A 26225-nucleotide genomic window follows, 5' to 3' on the forward strand; every position below is an offset into this window, starting at 1 on the left:
GAGAAGCAGAGAAACAGATGAGGGAGAAAAAAAGAAGCGACAGTAATGACAGGCAGATGTGGGTGTTTGTTAGGTGATGGAGAAAATAAAATGGAAGTGCACTGAAAAGTGAAAAGATGTGGATTTTTTTCCCCCAGTTGGATATTAATCATGCATATAAAGCATGTGTTAGTATTCAGAACAGAAATGCATACAACCTGCAGTGCATAAACATGGCTCCACTTCCCCTCTGTAATAAAGTAAATGATGCGTATCTTCATTGCTGACCATGATCAGGGGAATTCACCGTAGCTGACGAGTGTTTACTGCTTCATGAGCCCAAATATATGATTTCATTATCCTTCAGCAGAACAGGCTGTCTATTTAACCTTGACAAACACAATGCTATTGTTCCCATTGTAAGGAGAGAATTGGCTGATATTAGAGGAGCCGAGGAGTGTTAATTTTATTGCTGCTCTCTATTCTTGTTGGATTGCATGAGCTGAATATTGTGTGCTGCAGAAGGAATTTTGCGAATCTGTAATTTGAGGAGGATCTGTGTTGTGTTGAATAATGTTATCTGCTGAAAGAGCCGCTGTGAAGCAGCATGCTGAATCCAGAACTGAATAGAGGATCATCCGCTTTGACATTTTTCTGTTTATGAGGGGGGAGGTTTATTTAACTGTTTACGAAAGGCCCATCGAGTCCTTGAAATGAAGCAGAAAAACTGTCCGTCAGATTTTAACAGTGGTGCATCCACTCCTGGAAGATTACAGCATCATCTTTTTACCGGTAACACCGAGCAGGTTCAGGTTTTTTTATTCCTGTGCATGCCTGTGTCACCCCGGTCTTTCATCAGCAGACCTGATGTGTGTGTTAAAGGCTGAGAAAATGGAGGGACGGAAGAATAATAAAATGACTGAGGGGAAAGATGACTGAACTGAGCTATCAAGGCTCGCTATAGATGAATGAGGGGTTGCCTTATAGGAAAGCTGAACAGAAGCAACTGCAGAAAAACATACAGTACTGAAGCGTCAGCTTAACACATGGTGAAATTACAGAGCTGTGAAATTGTTTTATTGTGTTCGCAGACATAAATGTGTGGGATTTTTTTTCATCTTTGACCATTTTTATTTATAGTGGAGTTCTACATAGCCAATGCAGTTTTTCCAAAATATGTTTTCCCACATTTCAACCAGACATAACACTTTACTATAACAGTTTACTTGATTTAAAAGGTTCATTTGGATGACCTTTAATTGTTTTGTTGAAAATTTTGCTTTTCAAGGGCAGAGACATTAATGAACTGATTACAAATAAATCGTGACTTGATGAAGGGAGCATCATTTTATGTAGAATTTTGTGTGCGTTTACTTGAAGGGACTCATTTTTTAAAATGTTAAAGGAAACTTTGCCAGTTTTCAACCAGGATTGTGTCACTGCGATCTGGGGACTGAGTGTGTGCGATGTGGCTTCTCACCATAGTGGCAGCACTAGGAACTCCCTGCTCGTGCTGTGCCGACACTTTTGCGTCCTCCAGTGGAGTTTCCCTTTAATTAAGAAATGATGAACTCAAAACGAAGAAATACTTTCATTTAGTCATGGTTCAGTGAATTATTTTATTTTATTAATTATTTGCAACCTATTATCAAGACACAAATTGAATTGACTACGGCTGCATTCACATTACAAGCAAATGTGGCTCAAATCCATTTTTTTTCTCTCTCATGTAACACAGGTCAGATTTTTTCTGAGTACTGTGAAAATAGAAATCCGATTTTTTTTTCAATCAAATTTGGGCTGCATTATTAATACTGCATTGTCAAAAACATGTGCCTGCAAATCACAGTAAAATGCCTTGTGTCAACAACTGATGGGATTCTGTCGACAGAAATGTAGTCAGAGAGCTTTTATTTTGAAATGGAAACTGAAAAGTTTGAGTAAAACAGATATTTTTGTATTCCCTTATGTCTGTGACAGTTAAAGACATTGAAACTGTTGTGAAAGGTCTCGTGATGTCAACAGTAAATTTCAAAGACCAATTTCATTCTTTTTTTTTTGTTGAAAGCTGTGAGAATCGTGTGGAAAAAATCAACGAGGCTCAATTTCTCTAGATGTGCCACAGCTGAGCAGCAGCCGTGCCGCGCCTGACCAGTGCTGCTCACGCCGGCAGTGTGGCTGCTCTAATTTGTTAACATTTCTGTAACGCTCATGTGCTGCACACGCAGGCAGTGTGTCCCAGCATAAGTCGTCACTCTTTAGAGCCCGGCTGCCAGGCGCTTCCTGACAGGTTTGGCTTGATTATTTGCCGTGAGTGCGCTGACAGAGACATATGAATGTAGCTAGTTGACCAAAGCCAATGTCTGCGACAGCCCTTTATCCGAAAACAAATGCCCATTGCTCTGAAGGGCCATTTTTTCCCCAAAAATATGCAACACACTCTCCCAAACAGAAGCACATGGCTAATCATTATGCAGAATAACTTTTAGTACCTACTATGGTGATCATTCAGGAAATGAAGCTTGCACTCATTCATTTTTTCCCCAAATGCCTATTTCACAAATATGATGTCGCTTTTTTCCAACGCTGGATTTCAACCAGCACATTCCTTACAAAGACACCTCATAAAATCCAATCCGGTAGATAATAACATGAATAAACACTAATTAGAGATACTGAGCAGCTTCATTGAGCAGTGTTGGAATCTGTATTGAGCAGAAATATCCAAGGAGCTCTCTTGGTTTGACCAATATGTGCTTCAGTTATTACTACCATTCAGACGAGGGTCATATCTCTGATTTGGTCCTGCTGGCTGTTATTAAAACCATTTATTATGTACAAATAAAATAAAAATAGTTAACGTCTTGTAAGACCAAGTGCCTGCTGCACTGAGCGTTTATGGCCGGAGCTCATTTCCATAGGCCCGCAGATGGCAGCAGATAGAGCCTGTTATAAATCTTTTATAGTGCAGCACAGCGCGCCGCTTCCACATTTGCATGCTCATGTTTCAGGGTATTTGTCCATTAAGAGCTGTGGCCAATGCACTGATTTCCCCATTATTTCTGGTTGATTACCCAAGCAGTTGCATTTAGACCAAGGAGAAGTGAAGGGCAGCGGGCAGCAGAGCATGGCCATGGGGAGCAGACATCCCACATGGCACCCATTTATTCAGATCGCCGCTGCTTTACTGGGAAGATTAATGCCATGAACCCCCCCTTATCTCAACCTTGCGTTAAAGTTTTTACCCCTAAATTAGATAGTTAGTGCGCTCAGCTGCTTTCAATATGTTATGAAATTCTGACCTTAACTTTATTTGAAAGGCCAGTTTGTGCTGTTGGCGTCCCTGCTGACTGAAAGAACGGCTGATCACAAATGACTCTGTTTTGACTCTCTGCCTGTCCCTGACTTGAACCTGCTCTCTGTCCCTGTCACCAGTCTGCTCCCAGTTCTCCCGAGGAGTCTATGCCATCTTGGGCTTCTATGACAGGAAGTCCATGAACACGTTGACCTCCTTCTGCGGGGCGCTGCACACCTCCTTCATTACTCCCAGCTTCCCCATCGACGCTGACGTGCAGTTTGTCATCCAGATGAGGCCCGGTTTGCGAGGTGCTGTTCTCAGTCTGCTGGACCATTACAAGTGGGAGAAGTTTGTCTACCTTTACGATACCGACAGAGGTAAGAGCGGCCCTCTGGGGAAAGTAAAACACACATTGCAACATAGCAAGCTTTCAGAAGGAGACGGATGTGTAGCGCAGAACATCTTGCTGCAAGAGAAAGTGTAAAAAGTAATTGGTACGCCAAGCTCTGCTCATGCAGAGGTGTTATTACGCAGTGTATATGATCAGTCTTTAATATGTAAATCCCTCATCCCCAATCCTCATTCTAAGTGGTCTGATACATTTTAATCTATGTCGGTAATGATCCTAAATTACTTCACCATGTGGCTGAATGCTGCTCTCAGAGGCAGTCAATAGCTGCTCGCTTCCGAGGAATGAGTCATTCACAGGTGCTGCTGATCCGCCGCCGTAGTACGACTCCAGCCGCCTGAGCCTCCTAATCCTCGCCACTCTCTGATTATCATTTAGCTGTAATTGGATTATATAAAGACAGAACACAACATACTGTAACTTTTGCGTGACTTCACGGCCTCCTGTGTCCCTTATGTAGGCCAACTATTTACAGACTTGGGTCTTTGTCATCCTCTGAGGGTCAGCATCTGGAGAGGCTTAGAGGTTTAGAAAGAGCACAACAATCTGTCTGTGTAGATTGGAGCACAGGCGGGAGCATAGACTGTTTTTTAGCGGCAAAGATATTAGGGCTATAATCAAGCAAAGAGAATCTAGGTCTTAAATTCTACCTACTCTTTAACTAATCAATTGGCTTTTGGGGAAAAGAAATGCACGTTACCTGTAGCTTAACTAAATTGCCACAGTGCACTGAGTGTGCTGTACCTGGTAGCGTTGTGTGTCCACCAAAGCGTTATTTTCCTGTCACAGGACTTCACATTAACATTTGCCCAGGGCAAGTAAACTCTGTGTTCAGGCAACTGGAATGCCTTCAGAGTGATCTTCAATGTAATATTATCAGAAAATAAACTGAGCCTTTTTATGGTTTTCCACCTGAACTGCATGTACGGGTCCGCCTCACCACTAAGCATCGAACAGGACTGATGTAAAAAATCTGACATTTTGGACACTATAAAAGTTAACTCTGGGGTTGATGATGTCATATACAACGTAATATTACTAATGTTAAAGAAGTATGTCATTGATTAAAAGAAGGCCCTCACATAAAAGTAGGCAGTCTATGCAGTAGAAAGATGCAAATACTTTTAAAAAACATAGAAAATAGATGAAAAGTTGCTTTTGCTTGAGGTGTAAAAAAAAACTACAACTACCAGAATGCAATGCGCCTTAGAAGCTCCTGCTAGTGGGTGTTGTAATGTGGAATGGTCCTTGTGAAACAATAGGGGCCAGCCAGATCGTGTATTACAGTTCGACAATAACCTAAAACATGTTTCTGAAAACATTCGAGGCAAGAAATATGCAACTTGGTAACAGAATCTTAGTTTGTATTTGATCAGCACTGTCTAGTTTTACTGTTCGATCTCAGTTTTTCGGCTTCCATTTCCAAAAAGAACAAGAAAAAGCTAGTTCAGTAACACAATCTTGATTTATATTGGATAAGCATTGCCTCTGTTTTACAGATTTCTTAGATTTTGGTCTGAGTGTGACCACAGAGAGAGGGGCGGGTGTGTCTCTTGCTCAGATCTATACTCTTACTCTTACTTATACTTGAGTATGTGTTGGCGGCAGCAGAGTTGGCAGCAGTTGGTGGGCAATATGAAAATGTGGAAGTACAATCTGTAGTTCAAGCAACAGCCCCAAGAGCCAGCGAAATTCCTACATACAACGTCACATAATGACGTAAATTACATTATAGGAAAAGGAGGGATACATAGGCAGTGGTTAGATGGAGGAAAGTCTACCACAGTTTATCTACACATACTACCTACATTGTTTTATACAAAGCTTGTTTAAAATTTGTGCAGTATCCCTTTAAATCGACTTAATATTTTTAGCCCAGAAGCTAATGTTGGCCATCCTGCCATTCCAAAAAATGGCTCTGTTGTGATCGTATCCCTCTCAGAAGCTTTGTAATCCAGTCTTTTTGGAGACTTAGTAAAAACATCCATAATGATAAATCCAGTACTGAATGTCTGCTGTGATTATTTATCCGTCTTCCAATTAAAAATGAGAGTTGAAAAATGTTTAACTTTGGGTAAATTGCTGCGCTTGTCACTGTCAACAGACATCCGATCACAGCGGCGAAGGGGCGTGACAAATGACACAAAGACTAACTGTCACTGAGGACAAATACAAGTGCTGAACAACAACTGTTGTTTTTTCAGCTTTAAAGAGACACGCTTTGGTGGACACACAGCCTTATTAAAGAAACACAAGCAATGATCAATAGACCAGAAAAATTCAGCCCTCAAAGATGTGCTGCATGATGTGATTCCATGTGTGTTTTTAAAGTCGCGTTTCTTGTATCTGAAATCACTGGGTAGATGGAGAGATTTTCTAGGTGCAGTCTCTGCTGGTAAATGTGCCAAACTGTTCAGAACTGTGCATTCCAAGTATTTTTAAACTGACATAGAGCATTTCTAGGACAAGTGCACTCCTTTTTCACTTCCCCCGCCTCACTTTATGCTGTATATCTCCAGCTCAGGTGGGTGTCTAAACTAAGGCTCCGACTTATTCTCACAGAGCCACTTCGTGTGTTTTAAAAAGAAAAAATCTGCAAAAACACTTTGTGGGGCGGTTTTTTAAACACATTTTCTTTGTCTCGCACAAAGTAAGAGCTTCATAACAAACAAAGACAACAGCAACACTTCCATAATTGTGATGTATGTGTTCAGAGGGATGTGTTTGACCTCATTAAGGAGGTTTTTAGCGCTCTCACATTGGGAGAGGACCTTGGTTTCGCTGGCTGGCTGATGTGTCTCTGTGTTTTGGTGGCAGATTGTAGAAGCTGATAATTGGTTGGCTGGCGTGGCTGAGACAAAATGATTAAGCAGTTTATAGCCTCTCTTGGGCACAATCAACCATCTCCAAAGTGCCTCCTGATGTGGCCCTTAGAGCTCTTGACTTTTTTGGCCTCCCTCACCTGCTGCGAGGAGGCTGACGGGGCCACCATCTGTAATGCTGTGCCCGTTTCCACAGCGTGACACAGTGTAAACACTGTAGTTTAGGATGGATTCCCACATGCTGCACAGCTTGTGTTTGCTGAAAGGCTAGTTAGCCGTCCTATTTTGGCTGCCGGTCCCAGCCCACTCCTCCCCATCAAGGCCAGCGCTCATCCAAATGTCAGTTTAATCTTCATTAGAGGAAGAGGGCTCTTTTTAAGGCCGGAGAGGGACTTGCAGGGTGTTCTCGAGAGACACTCGTGTGAGTGACTGTTGATAGTTTGTGGGACAATATGACAGTAATGGGCTGTCGAGGTGTTTCACCCTTAACAAGACACTTGCCACTTCTGAGCAGAGCTTTTTATCAGAACAAAAGCAAAGGCAACTTAAAGTCAGCTTGAAATTGGAAAAATCATTAAAAAGAAACCCCTGCTGTATGTCTTGGGGAAGTGGACTCTGTTTTCCCTTTCATCACACACCATGAGAAGGATTTTTTTTTATCATAGCCCGAAGGCATAACTACCATCAAAACTATATCTGTATGATAGGTTTTTGACTGTAATAGAAAATAAAATGGCCAGTGATACCACTTAATGTACCCATGCATGAACCACATATTATTTCAGTCATTTTCAATGTGTATTTCAAATTGCAAATCGCCATCAAATGGGTTCTCTTTCATGCTGAAAATGCCTTCCCCTGACAGCATGATTTAAACTGCTTTAACTGACACATTCGTAATGATGATCAAATAATGAGGAGCAGAGTTTGTTTCCCGCAGCTGCCTCGTACAGAATGGGAGTCTGTTACTGTTTCAGGCAGCCCACGTCTCATTAGAAGAATTAATTGTTTGACAAGCATAACTGATACAAACTGAAGAAACTGCTCAGATCCAAGAAAAGCACAACAAAGACTTCACGCCTTCACACACACGGGTCATTAAAGACATGTTTATCTGGCACGGTGCAACATCACCTATCCTGGATGTGCCGGCTATGAAATGTGCTCATTAAACAAACTTAATGGTTGCTGGCAGAAAAGACGTCTTGAACTGAGGAACATCTGGACATTACCAGCTGGCCACTGGGAGTAGGACTACACCAGGCTCTTTCATATTTACATAGTTTACTACAAATTGCATATACTTCTTAAATAATTGACAAGGTGGTACCACAGTATACCCTCTATGCTGGTTATTAAGACATCAGAGTATAATAATTCTTGTCAAAAAAAATGATAATTCACAAATAATCTTAATACTTAACCAATTCTACTTGCTTAAAAGCAGCCACACTATTAGAAATACCAAAACACACTGTGTGGGCTCAACAAGCTGACTCTATGCTGACAAAAAATTACACTGATGTCAAGAGAAACAAAGTCCAAGTGCTGTTATGAAACATTAATAAAATTAAAAAAGAAATTCCACTGTTTTTAACAGACAGAATCACTTCTCCTAATTTGTGTCTCGGGGGTGATTTTGGGAGCCATTGTTTCATTAAAAAAATAATATGAGAAGAACAGTATGTTCCCCATGTGATACTCAGGAAGGCTGTTGTGTATTGCATTACACTTTGCTTCGCTGTCCTCGTCCTCTCCTCTGTGTTGACCTCTACAGCAGGTATTCTGATGAATGCAGTAATGGAGAGTTATTAATCAGTCTGCTGATGTTGCTGCAGTCCTAAAGTCTGATACCTATAGTATTACATGTGTGCGTTATATCATTCAGCAGTTTTTTAATTAGTATTTTTTGCAATTAATGTATTGAGATGTCAGTGGTGGAAGAAACACTCAGATCTGTTACCAATATAACAGTGTAAAAATACTCTGTATCAAGTAATAGTCCTGCATTGAAAATGTCTTAATAGCAAAATGTACTTTAAGTATCGAAGGCAAGAGTAGTAATGAAGTGGAGAAATGGCTAGTATTTCATTATTGTACATTACTGGATTGTTATTACTATTATTCATGCAATCTGCATAAATGTGTGCAGTATCCTGATTTTGTAGCTTGCTGAGGTGGTGCAAATTTCATATATTTTATAGTGGGGCTATGTAACTTTTAAAAGACAGAACAACACAATGTTCCTCTTACATATGAAAAGGTTGATTTCATAAACTATAAAACAAACACATTCTCAATTCAACACACTACGGAGTTTTGCTGTTATGAGCATTAGCTTACTGTGGCTAATGCTGGCTAACTTAAGATGAACATGAGTTTTCAGTTATCCAGTAATTGTTACATGTGCCCACAGTGTACAGCTTAAGCTACATAGTCTATCTTTAATCCACATGGCATGACATATTAATGAGTCATATTATATGAGTTTATCACATGTTAATCCTTAATTTGTAAAGTCATTTTAGCTGTTAAAACTGGAGTAGGCAGAAAAACTGGATACATATATATATAGGAATTCCTTCTCTGAAATGACCTCTGATTGGCCAGAGTCTCCCGTCATGGCTTAGATTTTCTAAAGCGTGAAAATGGAGCCAAGAGGGGGTGAAGTCTAGTGTTCTCTCAGTCCACCTAAATTTCAATTTTGCTCAAAGTTTATGACAGGATTTTAGCCCAATGATGCCAAAAATAAACCGCCTACCCCAGCTTTGAGTAAATGTAGCCAATTAAAGAATAGTATTTCCATTTGAAATGTAACACAGTAGAATTCTTTAGTAGCCAGAAATGGACGTACACAGGTAAAGCACAAATATCTTAACATTTTATTTAAGTACAACACTTGAGTGAATGTCCTTGTGTGAGGTACCACTGTATAATCTAATCTTTACTGTCTAATGTAGTACTACAGATTCATGAACTCTGCATAAACCAGATCTAAACTTCTTTTTGTTGCCATTAAAATGAAGGAATACAGTCTAACAACCCTAACTGCAGCTTTTCCTGCATTCTCCTGCCCCTCTGACAAATGGGGATGGTCGGGATGGTGGTGAATTTGCATTCGGTGTGTAATCACGCTGCCCTGCTGCTGAATGTCTGGTTGGTTTCGTCTCCGCAAGGAAACGTCTGATTAATTGCACACTGCTAAAGAGCTGCACTCAGCAGTCAGGCACACAGGCTCATTAACAGAGAGTGGGTGAGAGAGAGAGCGAATGGCACAAAGCAGCTGCTCCGCTCTGTGAACACCTTACTGCACCTTCACTTGGAGATGGACATATATCAATAGGCTTTGACCCCCCTCCCCCTACTCTCTGTGGGTAAACACTGTTTTCCTCACAGGCCCTTATATTAGTCCTAAGGCAGAGATTTATCAATCAGGCTCCTCTGCTTCAAGGGAGCTGTTACCCTCCCTCTTCAATGACTCTATTATGCCTTGTGGAGAACATAGAAAGAGCAAAGGAGAGCGTCTCTCGGATACACATGTAATAGAAATGCAGATGAGAAAACACATGGCTGACAAAAAGATCAAATTTTGAACTTTTAAAAGAGAACAGTGCTTTTTTTTTCTTGTTTTGTTAATCAGATGATGTTTATTTGGCTCCATGTTTTTAAAAATCCTCTCTGACTCAGTGGCGAATTAATTTAAGATTCTCTGAGGGAATCAGATTGCCTCTAGTTTACAGCTGGGAGTGGAGTGTGTTTGGAAAGGCAGTTTGGACGCTACGAGTATGTGTGTGTGTGCCGTGACGTCATTAGTGAAAACCTCAAAAGAGCGGTGTGCAATCAGTGAGAAGATACAGCTGAGGCGTTAGCTGTAGTGTTTCTGCATGAAGCAAACCTCCCCTGTTATCACTCCGCTCTGCCAGACGCCCAACATGGCACCAATTGATCCATGCACATCCACGCATGCAGAGGCAGTGCAGCTTGAAAACAACATCAAACAACACGCAAGCTGCGGACTTTCTGCTCTACACTGCAGTGCCGAGCCTATTGTATCGACAAAATCATGTATGTGAATTATTAATGCAAAAACATTTCTTGGAGTTTTCCAGCCTGGGAAGTGAATTTATAAAATGTTGTGCTTGTATTTCTTAGGGTGGATCATTTGTTAGTTACAGATTCTAGAGAGTTAAAGGAACACAGTCACTTGTTATGGACATTCTTGCTTTCAAACATTAAGACACATCTTCTCCATTGAACAGATTGGCCAACAGACTTGCATTGTAGAGAATGTAACACACTACTGTAGCTACAGCAACCTTCAGAAGGACATTACATAACTTAAAACAGTTGCATCACTTTGTAAATCTTTGTTCTGTGCTTGAAAGGGGGAGCTGCAGCGCTTGGCCTGATCACACACAGTATGTACTCTGGGCAGTTCTACATAAGCAGCTGAATATATGTGAACAAAGTTATCACTGCACCAATCTAGGATGCATGCATTGCTAAACTGTCAAGAGTGGACATTGTAAATGAGAGGGAACTCATCTCAGTGCAGAGATCATTGTTTCAGGACCTTGGACAGTTCCTTCATCCCTCAAAGCTTTCTGTGCTTTCACCTCTGTAAACTGTAAGCTGTATGAAGCTCATTTATGTTTTAACCATCCCACATATGATCTTCTATTCATACTGTAGTGAAATATTTGGACTAATTTAACTGTAAACAGGAATAAAAACGTGTAGAAACATAGCAAATGCAGATGCATCCAGAGAGGCCAGTGACTACACAGTTTGAGCATGAAAATGATGTGTGTTATGTGGCATTGCCTCAGTCTAAGTCTCCAGTTCTCAATCAAACAAACATCTAGGATATGATATGGATAAAATGTCATTATTATGCCATTTTATGTCTCAGTAGTGCTTATATTGTGATATAAAGTTGATTGTGAAATTGTTCATTTAAACAGAGAGCCATTTCATGCATTTTTGTTAAAATTTTATAATGTAAAACACTTCAGCCTACAAGTAGTACACCCTGTGCATGCTTAGGCATGTGTGCATTTGTGCTTTGCCTGAGCAAAGTTCAAACACATGCGCACACCCAATAGGGCATATGCGTGATACCCGTCCATGTGTGAAACTGTTTGTACCGATGTGTTTTAAATCTAAAGGTTTTAGTGAAAATGCATGTTTTGGAAGTAGTAATCATATGATATACATGGATAAATGAGACGTGAATTATACTGCAGGAGTCGTGTGAGAGTTTTTTAATGGATGTTATGATATAGTTTTGCTGGTATTAAATGTGGTCCCCTATGGACATGAAGGACTCTTTCTTCACTGTGGAGGCATGCAAAGAAAAAGTTGTCTTCTCAATTTCAGTGTAAAACAGAGTGAGTAACTTTTTGCAAGACGAGCCGAGGTGTATCTTACTGTGGCGAGATTGTTACCTATAATGTGACAATAGTAAATAGAGTGTTGTAAGAGACAACCAGGTCTTTGCTGTAATCTCACTTGTGTTTGTTATGGAGGCATTAAAATTAATTTGAGACCTGAGACATCTTAAAATCTTGTCAATAACCTGGCTGAAGCTTGGTCAATCATATCTGCCATATCTCTTTTAACAATATACAATCAATGCTTAGCATCTTTCTCCTGCCTCTCACTCATAATTCTTCCACTTAGAAACAAAAAATAGAAAACAATCCACAAGGTAATTTCAGTCATTGATTATCTGATTAGTAATCTGTACGTAGTGATTCTAGTCATCCTGCTCTTATTTTAAATGTCTATTCCATGCTTATGGCTGAAAGAGAATCAGGGGCGAGCATGTCTGGAGCAAGAGGTTTATTCTAGCTAAAGTAAAGATTTTCCCCTCAGCTCCACACTGTTGTCTCAGCTGCTCACAGAGACAGAAATGGCGAAATCTTCAAATGAATAGAAAAGAAAATGAAGCAGTACGGAGACGACGAGTGAGGGAAGGAACAGAGGAGTCAGCAAAGCCTTTGTGCCTCTCCTACGTCAGAAAACAGCGAATGGCACATGGGGCCAAGCACTGTCAGACATGCTGTCAGATGCACCCAATGCTTTTTACTCACTGAATTCAGAGCCCCCTCCTCTCCTTTTTTCCCTGTAAGATCCAGCTTGTCATATCTAATCTGCTCTAACCTCGCCACTTTACATGACCGTGTAAGAAACCAGGTGACTAATAGAGTGCCTCTCTGCTTTATCGGCTTGGTTTATGCCTCCACTCTTGTCTCTGTGTTGCTCAAATATCTCCCGTCTATTTCAGGACACTTGCTTTCAGGTTAACGCAAGGCCATTACAACAGTAGTCTTTTTGCATTATGAAAGAGATTGATGTGATGTGCGCTTCCCTTTTTGCCCAAGAGAAAACGCCATTTTTATTTGCTCAAGAGATGGGAGGGTGTTTTTTTTCTTTATAGGGGAGCTGAAAAAGAACAGGCAGTTAGTGCAGCTCTCACTGATGGGCACAAGCCAGCCTGCTCCATTTCTTTGTATGTGGTTCAAATACAAATAGCTATGCTTTATGTGTGTTTTTTTGTCTTTCCCCTTATCCGTGTTTATTTTTTTATGACTTCAGAATCTGAACCATAAAAATGGACATCCGGCTGCAGGCATCGTTGTTTGCTTTCTAAAATAAAATGTAATATATACAGCATTCATTCCTTTTTGCAGCAGAAAGATAAGGTTTCTTTCTTCTGCGTCATATCGTTATTATATTATGTTACCTCATGTAACGCGCAGTGCAGACTTGGTGATGCTGATGTGGTCGTTCCAGTATTTTTACTGTAACGGCTATGGCAGAATCTTTGCATAATCTTATATACAGCTTTCTTAAACAAAAAACAAACCAACCAAAAAAACTATAATATTCATCATTCTTGCTAAAGAAAGCTAAGATTTCTGTTTTCCATGTTGTCACTTCGCACGCATGTGATGGCGTCATTATGTTACGTAACAATTGGTGCAAAACCATGCAAAAACACATGGTGGCCCGAAGAATGAATGATTAAAACTATCAAAATACCTTTGCACTCTGCTCATAAAAATAAGCATATATATAATATATATATATATATATATATATATATATATAAATAAATAATGAACATTTATATATATATATAAATATTTATATTCTTTTTTTTTTACATTTTACATTTTACATTGAGAAATCTTTTGCTGCAGTGTTTTGTGTGTTGATTTCCTGAAAATCTCCAAAAAAAAAGGCGATATGTTGTTGTTTTTTTTAAATCTGTGACAGAATTTTTTGGTTCTTTTATCAATTTTATGTTTTTTTTAACTTGCACCTTTTAACCTAACTGTTTATCTTAGGTTGTAAAGATTTTAGGGATATAAAGCATTTGAAAATACTCCAAGAAATGACATCACAATAAGCAAAAATATAGATGGATCATTTCTAGTGCGGAGTTCAAGAGTTTAAGTGCAACAAAAGGTCACGATTTACTCAGAGAAATGTGAATAAAACTTGCATAAAAGATAAAGGAGAGATGCTCGACATTCTCTTAGTTTCTTTGCAGCTGTCATTAGATAAGAAATAATCTGTTTGATTAGCTCTGATCAGGGATTTGGCAGGAGTTAATGGTGTGGGGGTGCAGGGCTCTTCGCAGTTCAGCTAATTTGGAGCAGGGAGCTGTTATCTGCATTGGTCTGCATTGGGAGTAGGCGTTGTTAGGCTAATTGTACTCAAAAGTGTCCTTTTACTGTCATTTGGCAGCTTTAATCCTTTTTTTTATTTAACCTGCTCTGTGAGCCACTGAGAACAAGTCTTTGTGGAGTCACATTTAAGCGTTGAGATTTTTTGGAGATTTCTCTGAAGTAGGTTCAGTGGCTTTGTCTGAGAGTCCCCTTTGGTGTCGCGCTCAGCTTCGGGCATCCCATGACAACGGCACAGTTCAGATGCCTGCAAGAGAATTTTAAAGAGGTCACCTTCTCCAGGGTGGGGGAGGGACGACTGAGTCACAGTTGAGGCTGCACACCACGCTTGGCCATCATGTGAGCTGCTGCCCAAGACAAGCAAGAAGAAACACACGGCCAGGTGCCAGCAGAGCCTTGAGTCCATTTTTTTCTTCCAGCTTTGTCTGTCAAAGAGGAAATCAATCTCTCTAAAAATGAATTATTATAAATTTGATAAAAAACTTTTTCTCTGAATTAAAAAATCTAAGCCTTAGTGAACATATTTTTAAGTCAAGTAAAGAAAAACAAAAATTATGCAAAATGCCATATAGAAGATGCGCTCTACAGTCCATGGCTGTGAGTAACCTACAGTATTATTTTTCACACAGTTGAACCCAAAAACGCGCTTTAAAACCGATCCTCTGAGCTGCAGAGAACACCATATCAGAGGAGTACATACTGATCTCCTGGGCAGTGCTGTGTGGGCTACTAAGCTCATACTCAAGAGAATATATGAGCTTAGTTGTGGAACAACTCTGCTTTGTGTTGCTCGCTCTAACAATTGCCGTCATCTTTAGGCGCTTCTTTGAGAGCTTTTTTGTGGACAAACTTCAAAGCAGACTGTGTTTACAGGATGGAACATAATCTCAGTGTTGTGTTTATGGTGTGGTAGCTTGAAAGAAAAACTTTTTGGAAAAAACATCTATTTGTGTTTTCCTGAACCGGATTTCTAGCTGTTAAAGTATTTCGGCCACTTCATGTTACACATTGGTCCTCTGCCTGGCTGTATTTCGTTATTGCAAATGTGATGTAAAAACATTTTAACTGCTGTCGCCATGTTGCAGGTCTGGTTCGTGTAAATGTTGGAACCTACAGGCTATCGGTATGATGACAGCAAGCCTCTGGGGGCAACAGACAATATATTGAGATTTGTAGCAAGCAGATATGTGGATCTGTGCGCCGCTCATTTCCGCTTATCCCTATAAACAAATATCTGCATATAAATGCAGATACATTTATCAAAAGCTCATATAAAGCTATATCCTCATCAGACGATTGCATCCTGGCCAATGTGTTCTGCCTCTCCACATGGACTGTTTACCGGCCACTAAAAACATGATTGGTCAATACTACTTGGACTACAAATAGACCAAAAACTGGAACTTACAGATTCTACAAACATATGCAGAATCTGTTCATGTCAGCATGTGTCATCTCTTCTTTCTCTTTGAGAAGCAGCCACTAAAAAATGGTTTCAGTTGTGTGTTGATGAAAGAGCAAGCTGTCCAGTTGCAAACTGGTGCAGAATGAAGCATGGAGGAAACAGATGTTGCAATAACTCAAAAGCTTTTTCTTTTCCTTTGTTGTTTGCCTACAGGTACTGTATGAGAGAGAGACAAGAGTGTGTGTGCGTGTGTGTGCTTCTCTCTGTGTACTTCTGACTTCAAGGTGCTTGCATCACTTTAACAAATGTCAAGAAACATTTCATTAGATTTCAAAAAGTCAAATTATGTAAATGTGTCTTTGTTTATCAAAGCTGTTCTTGACTTTTAATATTTACAGCCTGACTTCTTGTTTATTTAACCCTGCAGTAACTGATGTTGTTTGGCTTCTTGAGAGCAGTGGAAACAACCTGTAAATTCACACTGACATAATACCCATTAACTAAGGCAACCTTGTGAGCAAACAGCTGCCTATTTACACATCCAGCATCCTACATTAGCATTTATTTGTCGCATTTGTGGTTTCTGGTCCAATATTAACTCTCATTTACAGTAGCTCTCTTTTTGGTCTTTGCAAACTTTTGAGGTAAATATCTGACTCTATAGCTGCTAAATGCTCTATGTTTGCAAGCTAGTTGCTAACTTTGTCTGTCTACCATTTAGTGCTTAGCAGGTAGTGCACAGATGGGTTTTCAGAGCTGCCTGTGGTCACAAAACAACACTGATGTAAGCTGAGAGATTAGACAAAAAAATAGACAGAAAACCAAAACAATGAGATGAAAGATGCTAAAATGTTCTTTAGAATTTAGTTGAATGATACACGTTTCACATAAAAATAATCATATGATTAAGTGATCCTTCATCCTTAACACCAGAGCACCCCAGGGCTGCGTTTTAGGCCCTCTGCTGTACTCCCTGTACACACAAAGCTGTGTTACCACTTTCGACTCCCACACCAGCATGCTGGTGTGGTGGACCTGATGACCGATAACAATAAAAAGGCCTACTTGAAGGAAGTAGAGGACCTATCTCGGTGTTGTCAAGACAACATCCTACTCCTGAACACCAGCAAAGAGATGATAGTGAACTTTGGTAAGAATCAGGAAATGAGTTATGCCCCCTACAATATCATGGGATCCTTGGTGGAGAGGGTGGATAGCTTCATGTACCTTGGTGTCTGAACCCCTGATGGTCTGGCTTGGGTGCTGCAAACTCACTCAATGGTGAGAAATTCTGCATGGAGATTTTCTTGTCTTTTCTTGTCATTTTGACCACAGAAAGCATTTTTACACTACAAGTCACGTATAAGTCACCTATTCACACATACATTTTTATACTTGTGGCCTAGGCTACCGTACATGTTGCCACCTGCTACTCAGTTTTTTATACATTCACATGCATCACATGGTGATTAGAGGATGACCCGCTCTACCTCTGATCCACAGCCAACCTCACGGAATAAGGCCAGGATAGTCATTAAAGATCCCAAAAACCCAGATAACAGTCGTTTTCTACCTACTGAGGTCGGGGAGATGGTACCAGATACACCAGGCCAGCACTGAGAGGTTTAGGAAGAGCTTGTACCCTTAGGCCACAAGGATCCTAAATGAGGACACTGCGGAAGACTGCCCAATCATATATTCATCACTATGCCCTTCTTAATGGACAGAAACTGAAGGAACACATTTCACTGGCATTGTATCATATGATTTCACACAAACAAATTGGCAGATTGATTGTTAATATAAAAATGTCGATTATAGCCACTCTAAAGTAGAATTAATTGATGTCATTGAGCACAGGGGAACTTTGAAACAACCTGACAGATTCACTGTCAGACATGAATTTGGCTAATGTAATAAGCAAGCAGTCCCCTATTTGCACATCCAGCAGACACACAGCAGCATTAGCATTCATTCAGAGTCGTGTTTCTGGACACTTGACAAATGTACTTCCATGCCTGATAACTAAAATCTAGCATCACTATGCACTTAAGTGATTCATGTGTTGCCTGACATGAAGGCTGTCTTTGTAACATTTTACTTGTGTGAGAAATGAAATTTTTTTCTCCCTACTATAAATAGCCTTGTGACAATATGCTCCTGATTTTGAATATGTATTATTGTTCAGGGACGGTGCTGAATAATTGACTCCGTAAAATGCCCTTGATAGTTGTCCTGCCTGCTGGCTGTTGTAAAATGTACCATCTGTTTACAAAGTCAACCAAAACTCTCCAACCAAAAGACTTGTAATTTGTGCACCGCTTGATGAATCCCACCAGCGTTAATATTCATCAAGAGACCTCAGATGTCCTTTGACATTCAGATTTCACATTTGTGCTTATTGAAGTTAGAGTACACTAAATGTCACAACTCAGATCATTCTGTTGGTTCAGGACTTTTTAAACTTGCAGCTTTTATTTCCCCATATCTTTAATTGTAAGCACACTGAATAGCTTAACATCGACAAGCTCATACAAATGTTTAAATCCAAAATATCCAGCTTAGTTTAGTGACAGAGAAGGAATGAAAATAAAACTCTCAGGGGAATCATTTGTAAATCCCCCCAAATCCTTTTTCTTAAGCAGCTACTAACATGTCTCAAAATGTCATGCATATCCCAGCTTATGGTGTTCAGTACTATGTGTCAGAGGACTGGGAGGAGAGCTGACACTCAGCTTCTGCCTTTTCATTTCCCCTCTGCCACCAGAGATACACTGTGCTGGATTCTTGTTTTGATATCTTCGAGCTGATATGAAAAAAAAAACAAAAAAAAAACATGTCTCTGCCTGTCTGACCTGATAAAGTCTAGCTGATGACAGAGCCGGATCCAGTCTGAGGTCAGCTCTGCAGCTTTTTATAATGATCACACTCCTCACAATGCACTTAGACAGGACAGTTGCACTTACACTCCTTCTGAATTCCATAATCTCCCTGAGTGTCAGACATGTGGACACACATCTCCTCATCGTCTTTAGACTCCTGAGTGGCTGACGTGGTGGCGCCCAGCGAGAGCCACTTGTCTTTAAAGGCCATACCTGATCTGAGTGCTGTCTGCAGAGCACTTCTCTGTGAAGGTCACCAGCAGGGGAATGGAGGGCGGACATGTCAGCTGAGTCGCTGTGCTCTGAATACTTATAGGAGTTCTATTTGGGAACATGTCGACTCACATGTCACCAGTGGTTGTTTATGTAGTGTATGGATGATTTTTTTTTTTTTTTTAATTTCTGATTAAATGATGCGAATTGGAAATTGGAATCAGAAATACAGGTTTGCGCTGCCTGACGTGTCCTAAACTCAGGTCACATAAATGCTAAACACAGTTCTGAAAGCCCTGTTGGTGGCCCCCAAAATGATAAGGATTTGCTTTAAATTTAGGTTTTTGGTGTTACCTTAAGTAACGTGTCTGTTCCACAATCAAATAAAGCTTATGTCTTGGTAAATAGACAGTGTTTACAAGAGATCCTTTTTAAAGGAGAAATCCACCAATTTATTCATTAAAGTATATTAAAAGTTGTTGGAGAGTACTGCTGCAGAAGTTGTATAAAGCCTTGTGTGGTTTCAGAGGGAGGTGTTTGAAATCTAATAAATTCCCTTCACTTGTGTCCACGTCATTTGGGGCTGACGACTTTAAAGAGAGTTTGAAAATTAATTGGGTTAGAAAGAAGTGAAGTTCTAACACATTTGTAGCTTGCTTCTCATCTCTGCTTCAGGCTTGACGCTGCATAAGCTGCTAATAGCATACACACACACACACACACCTGATTGTCCACCGCAAACTCTTGGTGGTTGAGTTACATGCCGGAAATTGTTGGCGCCAGTTTAGTCAAGGATGAGGAATACCTGAAATAAAAAGATGATATTTCTGGTTCTGCTGCATTGATTTTTATCCTTTCTCTAAGCTGTCTGAGTCAGACAATGTTATAAAAGTGCAGTGCTAAATCAGTGGAGTACTCTTTTAAAGATGTCTACAGCCTTGTAAACTTTCAAGCTACAGTTGGTAACTTTTATGAATAAATCATATTCTTCTGCTCCCTTGTGTTGCTTATAATGATTTCCCTTCACATGGACAAAAATGACTAATCAGAGCCAAAGAGTCTTTAAGGCAGCTTTTAATCATGTCAGTCACTGTTAGTGAACTGTGGTCAAACTGTGAGACTAGGCAGCCCTGCACAACTATGAATCAAAAATCTGTTACTCCATTGTCAATTTCTCGCCTGAATTGTTTTCCTAATTTCCATATTTCCATATTGGACACGGTCAACCGAAGCGCCAAGCACCGCCCACTGGCCAGACCAACTTTCATATTTTACAGTTTAACATTACTACTACAATATGTTTCTGAAAACATTTGAGGTGAGAAATAGACAATCCAGCGACAGAATCTTGATTCACATTTGAGCAGCACTGCCTAGTTTGACAGTTTGACCGCAGTTTATGGGCAGTGATTGACAGCTACCTTAGAGAACTCCTTGGCTCTTTTTGGCACATATGTGGTAAAGTCATTATAAAAAATGCAAGATGAGAGAGGAATATAGTATTTTCACAGATTATGTCTTTTTTTGTGCTGTGTGAATATATTGACAATTTGAGACTCTTTGGCTCTGATTGGTTACTTTTTGTGCACTGTAGTCGTATTTTAGCAAATGCTTTTAGAGGTAGTAAAAAGATAAGGAGAAACATGATTTTAATCACAGATTATCCGTCTCATGTACTAGTTTCATTATATCGTGACAGTTTCAGCAAATGCGACACAAAATTATTTTCATAAAAGCTACCGACTGTAGCTTTAATGAAACTTAATAGGATTTTAGCTTAACTTTAAAAATGAGTTTTCATTGTTACAGTACAGAGAAAATTGGATTGTGAGATTTATTGTCATCTGCTAATCAGAGCTACACTTCTCTCTGAATCTTTAAGAAAACTAACTGAAACGCAGCTCCACATCCTCTGCATGCAGTTTAACTGCAGTCTTCTGCATCTGGATTTTACCATCACATTTTTAGTGTGTTGTTTGACACACAGCTGTTCCTGATGAGATACACACTGATTCAAATGGATGTAGTGTCTATAATTTAGTTTCTGCAAGAATTTAAAAGTTTAGAGAGAAAAGATCCCTTCCAGACATATTCAATATGTTTATACTGTGCTTTGAATAATAATTTGTGTCTAATGTGGTGTTTCCACAAAAAAGTGTTGACTGCTTTGCCCCTAATCCATAAATATGCAAATATTAATTTCAAAAGTTTAACTGGTGGACACAGGATGTCTCATATTTTACTGAAAAGTCTATTCTTAGAGTATGTGCACTGAAGGTTTCAGTGTTCCACTTAACACCGTTGTGTTAGTTGCATAATGATGCACGATGATGCATGATTGGCTTCTAAACTCGCTGTGTTGTCTCAAATTAATGCTCGTACAAAGATGTAAAATCAGATTTAAGAAACTTTTCTTGTACAGCAGATGTGTGTGTGAAAACAACCTTCTAGTGTAAAACTCTGGACATGCATCACTGCGCGGTGAAGGTCAAAGCAAAATCGAAAATAAGCAAAACACATTTTTGAGTGCAGAGGGACTTTAAAATGCAGGTCTAATAGCAATAACAATTCAATAATTCAAGTAATGAGGAGCTATAATATTAAAAGAGCATGTTCACTGTAGCTTTAAAATACCCATCCCTTTTAAAATAGTGCATGGAGAACTTTGTAACCCACCAAACCCTTCCTACAGTAGTAATGACTTCTATGCATAAGCTAATAAAGCATCCATACAGCAGGTGATATAACAGCTTCAGCAGCCACGATAGTTAAGAGCAGTGTGGTGTGTGCTGCAGGGAGGTAGCGCATCACGCACATCATGACTGTGATACAGAGTGAGAACCAGTTTCCATTTAGCCTGAGTGATGCCAGCTTCCAGTAGAGAAGCTCTGTGGCTGACTTGTATTTACATAAACACATTTTAGACCGGCTTATTCAGCACCCGTAATAATATCCCTTATTTTTTGGAATCAGCAGTTTTATCCCCCCTCTGAGAGAAAAGGGTAACGCAGCATGTGATGCTGCTTTGCTCTGCTCATTTAGTCCAGTCAGCTGCAGTGTGTTGGCTGTGGTAAATCATTTCCTTTCTGTCCGTTAGTTATGACCCAGTATGGCATGTAATGAGCTCCTGCCGCCGTGCATTGTCACCACCACTCAACGTACTCCGTGCACCGTTCTTGAGCATAATGGAAATATGCAAATTTCTGATGTACGTTGTCATTATCTGTCTTGGGAGCTGTTTATTTATTCAGCTTTTTTTTGTGTTATTAATATTTTTTCTGCTTGATAAGGTGCTCCCTTTGTAAGGGTCATTGGTTTTCCTATATGATGACTTTTTTTTACTGGCTGCAATTCATCCCAGTTTTTCTTTTTTGTCTTACATCCCCAGTAGACAGTGAACTAGATTGTACTGAGTTACATTCATTTGAAGTGGAGTCACTGAAGGGGTCTGAAATTGACGTTAGATACCAGCTTTACGGTATGTAAAGACAAGCATTTCAAGATTTCAAGATGTTGCAAAAATAGAAATCCGTACTGTGCTAATAATAATCAAACCCCCCCCTCCCCCACTCTCTCTGTATCTCTTTAGTTTTTGGATTTGAGAGAGTTGATCATGCTAACTAATATTTTTGAGAGAGACCATAGGAATAACATGTAAAATTTTGAAAATGGGTGAAGTTCCCCTTAAACAGCCTGCTGTTCAGAATTATTAAAAATAGTCAACAGTGTCTAAACACACAACTAAACTTGAACCAGCAGACTCTGTCCCTAGGAGCACACTATATTCACACTACATATTCACACAAACCATATTATATTTACACTGAGTAAGTATTAAATAAGTAATTTTTACTGCTGGGCTGGCTATCAAATATTTTATGCCTCAGGGGTAGCCAATATGGCACCCGCGAGTGCTTCATCGCCTGCAGAGAGCCATTGAGTCGCCTGTAGGGTATGTAGTGCCAGCCATCATTTGCATCTCCGTGGTCAATTACGCCGACGCTAAGTGCACCCAGACTCTCATGGTAAATGCATGCAAACAGCCCAGATCAAGCTAACATCGACAGCTTGGCGGAAGTATATAAGCTAGATAAAGTTTTCAAAATAAGATGTGAATAAAGGTCATGCTGAGGTTGGGAAAATAGACCCCCACAAGAGTGGCCCACTGGAAAAATTCCCGAACTTCCCAATGGCCTGTCTGTGCCTGGATTAGTGCATAAAAAACTCAGTACAAACAAAACTTTATGAACAAGCTGTATGTTTTAGGCTGTCTTTAAAGGCTGATCTTGTTCATTTCATTTCATTGCTCATACTGTCAAAACTCTTGTTTGCTGCAGAATGTAAAAAGCCTAAAATTACTTTTCTCACCTTACTATTTCAAACAAACATAATAAAAGCGTTCTGGTTTCTCTCCTTTTCAGCCAGAGTCACTGGTGTCTCTCTTTGGCTGATTTAGAAACTGCCTTTGTGGCCATGATGACTGCTGACCATGTAACCCCCTTAGTTTAATATCAGTGAAACCGTCCAAATTCCTGCAGTTGTATCAGGCCTTTCAATGTTGCTGCTCGGCCAGGTTACTGTCAGCTCAGCTTCTTCCTTTCATACAGCTCATCTACTGATTCATCCCACGGCACAGTGAGCTCTGCATTTAGTTAGACCGATTGTGCTCGCTGAACTGCTACTTTAGCAGTCCGTTTCACTACATTTGCTGGAGTGTGTGCTACACGTCTTACTGTTGTGTCTTTGCTCCCCACTTGTGTCAACTCTAGCCTTAAATTTGCAAGTTTGAATTCCCCAGTGAGGCAGGAAAGAGATAAGTGAGGTGACCTCCTGTGACACGCCGCTAAGGCAGCATGGGACACAGCCAGTTCCCAGTTAATAGTTAGTTAATTATGCTCTGTAACCTCTCTATCTTTTTTTCATGGGTGCCACAGCTTTAACTTAATCTTTTGTGGATATATTGACCTCTCTGTGGACTCTTGTTCCATCTCGTCTTTATTCCTGAGTCTTCTTTGTCTGTGGAAGTTTTCTTCTACCATCTTCCTAAACTTGCTGCTCTGATATTAAGTTTAAAGTGAGTCATTGATCATGTGTATCTGACAGCAGTGGTGTATAAATATACATACACTGTAAATGCCTACATTGTGAAACCATGGGGCTCATGTTTAATAAATAAAAAATGTCCCGAAGCATTGTTTTCAGTATGTTTGTCTGGATTCAGATAAAACAAACACAACAGATTTGTCAGATTCTTTCTCCTATTAATTTACTCTGTCCATACTTCACTGTTTAGAGACTGTTTGAATAACACCCAGATGGACACAGATCAGAGCAGTTTTTATTCTGAAATCACTCCCCAGCTGGCACCAGCCATCAATAAGTTGTCAGAAAGACGTTATACTCCTGTGTCGGACAGACATTAAATTTTTGCTGGAATGGAAATTGAGTTGATGATATTTTAAATGTCTAAAGACGTTAAGATTTCATATTCTGTGGACGTAACATTTGATGTTTTGCAGACATTGAGTTTTTATTGATTATGTTTTTGGGGTTTTGCCCATTCATCCGTCTGTCCATGCGTCCCATTCTTGTGAATGTGATATCTCAGTAGCACCTTATGGGATATTTTTCAAATTTGGCACAAACGCCACTTGGACTCAACAGTGAAACTGATTAGATTTTGCCTATAACATGCCAAAGTCAAGGTCACTGCAACCCCATCTTTCTCATTCTTGTGATGTGATATTTCAAGAACACCTTGAGGGACTTTTTCCTCAAATTTGGCATAAACGTTCACTTGGACTCAGGAATGAACTAATTAGATATTGGTGGTCAAAGGTCAAGGTTGGTTTGACCTTGCATCCATCTCATTCTTGTGAACAGGATATCTCAAAAACGCCTTAAGGGAGTTTCCTCAAGTTTGGCACAAACACCCACCTGGACTCAATGCTGAACTGATTAGAATTTGATCGTCAAAAGTCAAGGCCACTGTGATCATTGTGAATCACTGTGAACATTTCACACAAATGTCTTATGAGATAAAATGATAAAGTAATTGCATTTTATATCCAAAAGGTCAAAAGTCAGCTTCACTGTGACATCATAATGTTCTACAAAAACATTTTTCTGGCCATCACTCAACGTCATAACTAACCGATACTGAATTGGTGACACTAATCTTGGGTGTTCATATCGAAAGAGGGCTGATTGTATAGGTCCTCTGTGCTGTCAGGGGGAGGATGTGCGTGAAGCATCCATGTTTTCACCGACCTGAATGTAAACTGTAAGTGCAACTGGACTGGTGCACGGAGGCATATAATCACAAGGCTGTAATTCTAGTTTTCCATACTTTATAATTAAATGTCGTTATTCTATGTCAAAATAATGTTGGCAAAAGACAAGAGGATATTGGATTTTGGTCAATAAACAATGTAACTTAAAGCCAACAAAACATCATCACAATCTGTCATCAATACTCAAATTCACATTGGCTTTAGATGTTCTGACACAAAATTTTGGTCAACCAATGTCACAACCTAAATTTAACCAAATAACATCTAACAACATTGGTGGCCAGCTGGGGTGGTACATTACCTTGTTTACCTGTTGTAAACATTGTCTATCTCCATTTATTTTATTTCTTACAAGGGGATTTTATTGTTCAGATAAATAGTTTATCACTGCATCATAAGTTTGTTAATGGCTGTAATAAAAAGCTTGTCAAATCAATCTGTTCAGACACTGAACATGTTGCTAACCATTCTTGAAAGTCAGAATACCCTGGCAGCTCTTCTTTGCAGCACTTTGGATTCTCAGCACAGCATCTACCTGTCGGTGTGCTCTAAAAAAAAAAAAAAAAAAAGACAGTTGTGTGATGGAGCTCTTCTCCCTCTGCTCCTCCAGGTTTTGCAATCCTCCAGGCCATCATGGAGTCGGCTGTCGCCAATAACTGGCAGGTGACAGCTCGCTCGGTGGGGAACATTGTGGACCCCACAGAGTACAGGCGCATCATCGAGGAGATGGACCGCCGGCAGGAGAAACGTTTTCTCATCGACTGTGAGGTGGACAGGATCAACTCCATACTGGAGCAGGTACAGAGCCAACACACACCTTGTTCAGCCTGTTTTATTACATTTCTGTCCTTAAGTACCTTTTTTCAGCCCTGTGGCCCTGCATGTTTTGGTGTTTCTGATGGTGTAAACAGTCTTTTTCTCACTTTTTGCCTTAAACATCATCTCCATCTACTCACTCAGTGAAATGACACACTCTCCTGCCTTTGTTTGCTCGCCACTTTTCATTTCTTTTTTGTTATTACCCTAAACACTGTGAGTGCATCATGATTGCCTCAGATCTCCGGATTCTCATTTAGAGGGCTACGTTAAAACAGGCGAGTCGGGCACACTCAATTAAGGCTTGTTATTTGTTGTTTTTTGAGCGCACGTTGTTTGAGGTCACCTGGGCTTAATTCACGTGGAGAAATTAAACAGCCTCCTCATCCTTGTTTCCTAGGTGATCATCAG

The 26225-nt window shown here is 39.9% G+C and overlaps 1 protein-coding gene across 1 annotated transcript in view; it reads left to right on the forward strand.

Annotated features, from left to right (window-relative positions):
* The window catches only part of gria3a (glutamate receptor, ionotropic, AMPA 3a), an 88775-nt gene that overhangs the window by 14130 nt on the left and 48420 nt on the right, over positions 1–26225 (forward strand). The window contains exons 3-4 of the mRNA XM_042499938.1: positions 3415–3654; positions 25609–25796. Coding sequence (XP_042355872.1) covers positions 3415–3654; positions 25609–25796 — 428 coding nt within the window. The remainder of the gene's footprint in view (positions 1–3414; positions 3655–25608; positions 25797–26225) is intronic.

The sequence above is a fragment of the Plectropomus leopardus genome, chromosome 13 (assembly GCF_008729295.1).
Source record: "Plectropomus leopardus isolate mb chromosome 13, YSFRI_Pleo_2.0, whole genome shotgun sequence".
Lineage (NCBI taxonomy): Eukaryota > Metazoa > Chordata > Actinopteri > Perciformes > Serranidae > Plectropomus > Plectropomus leopardus.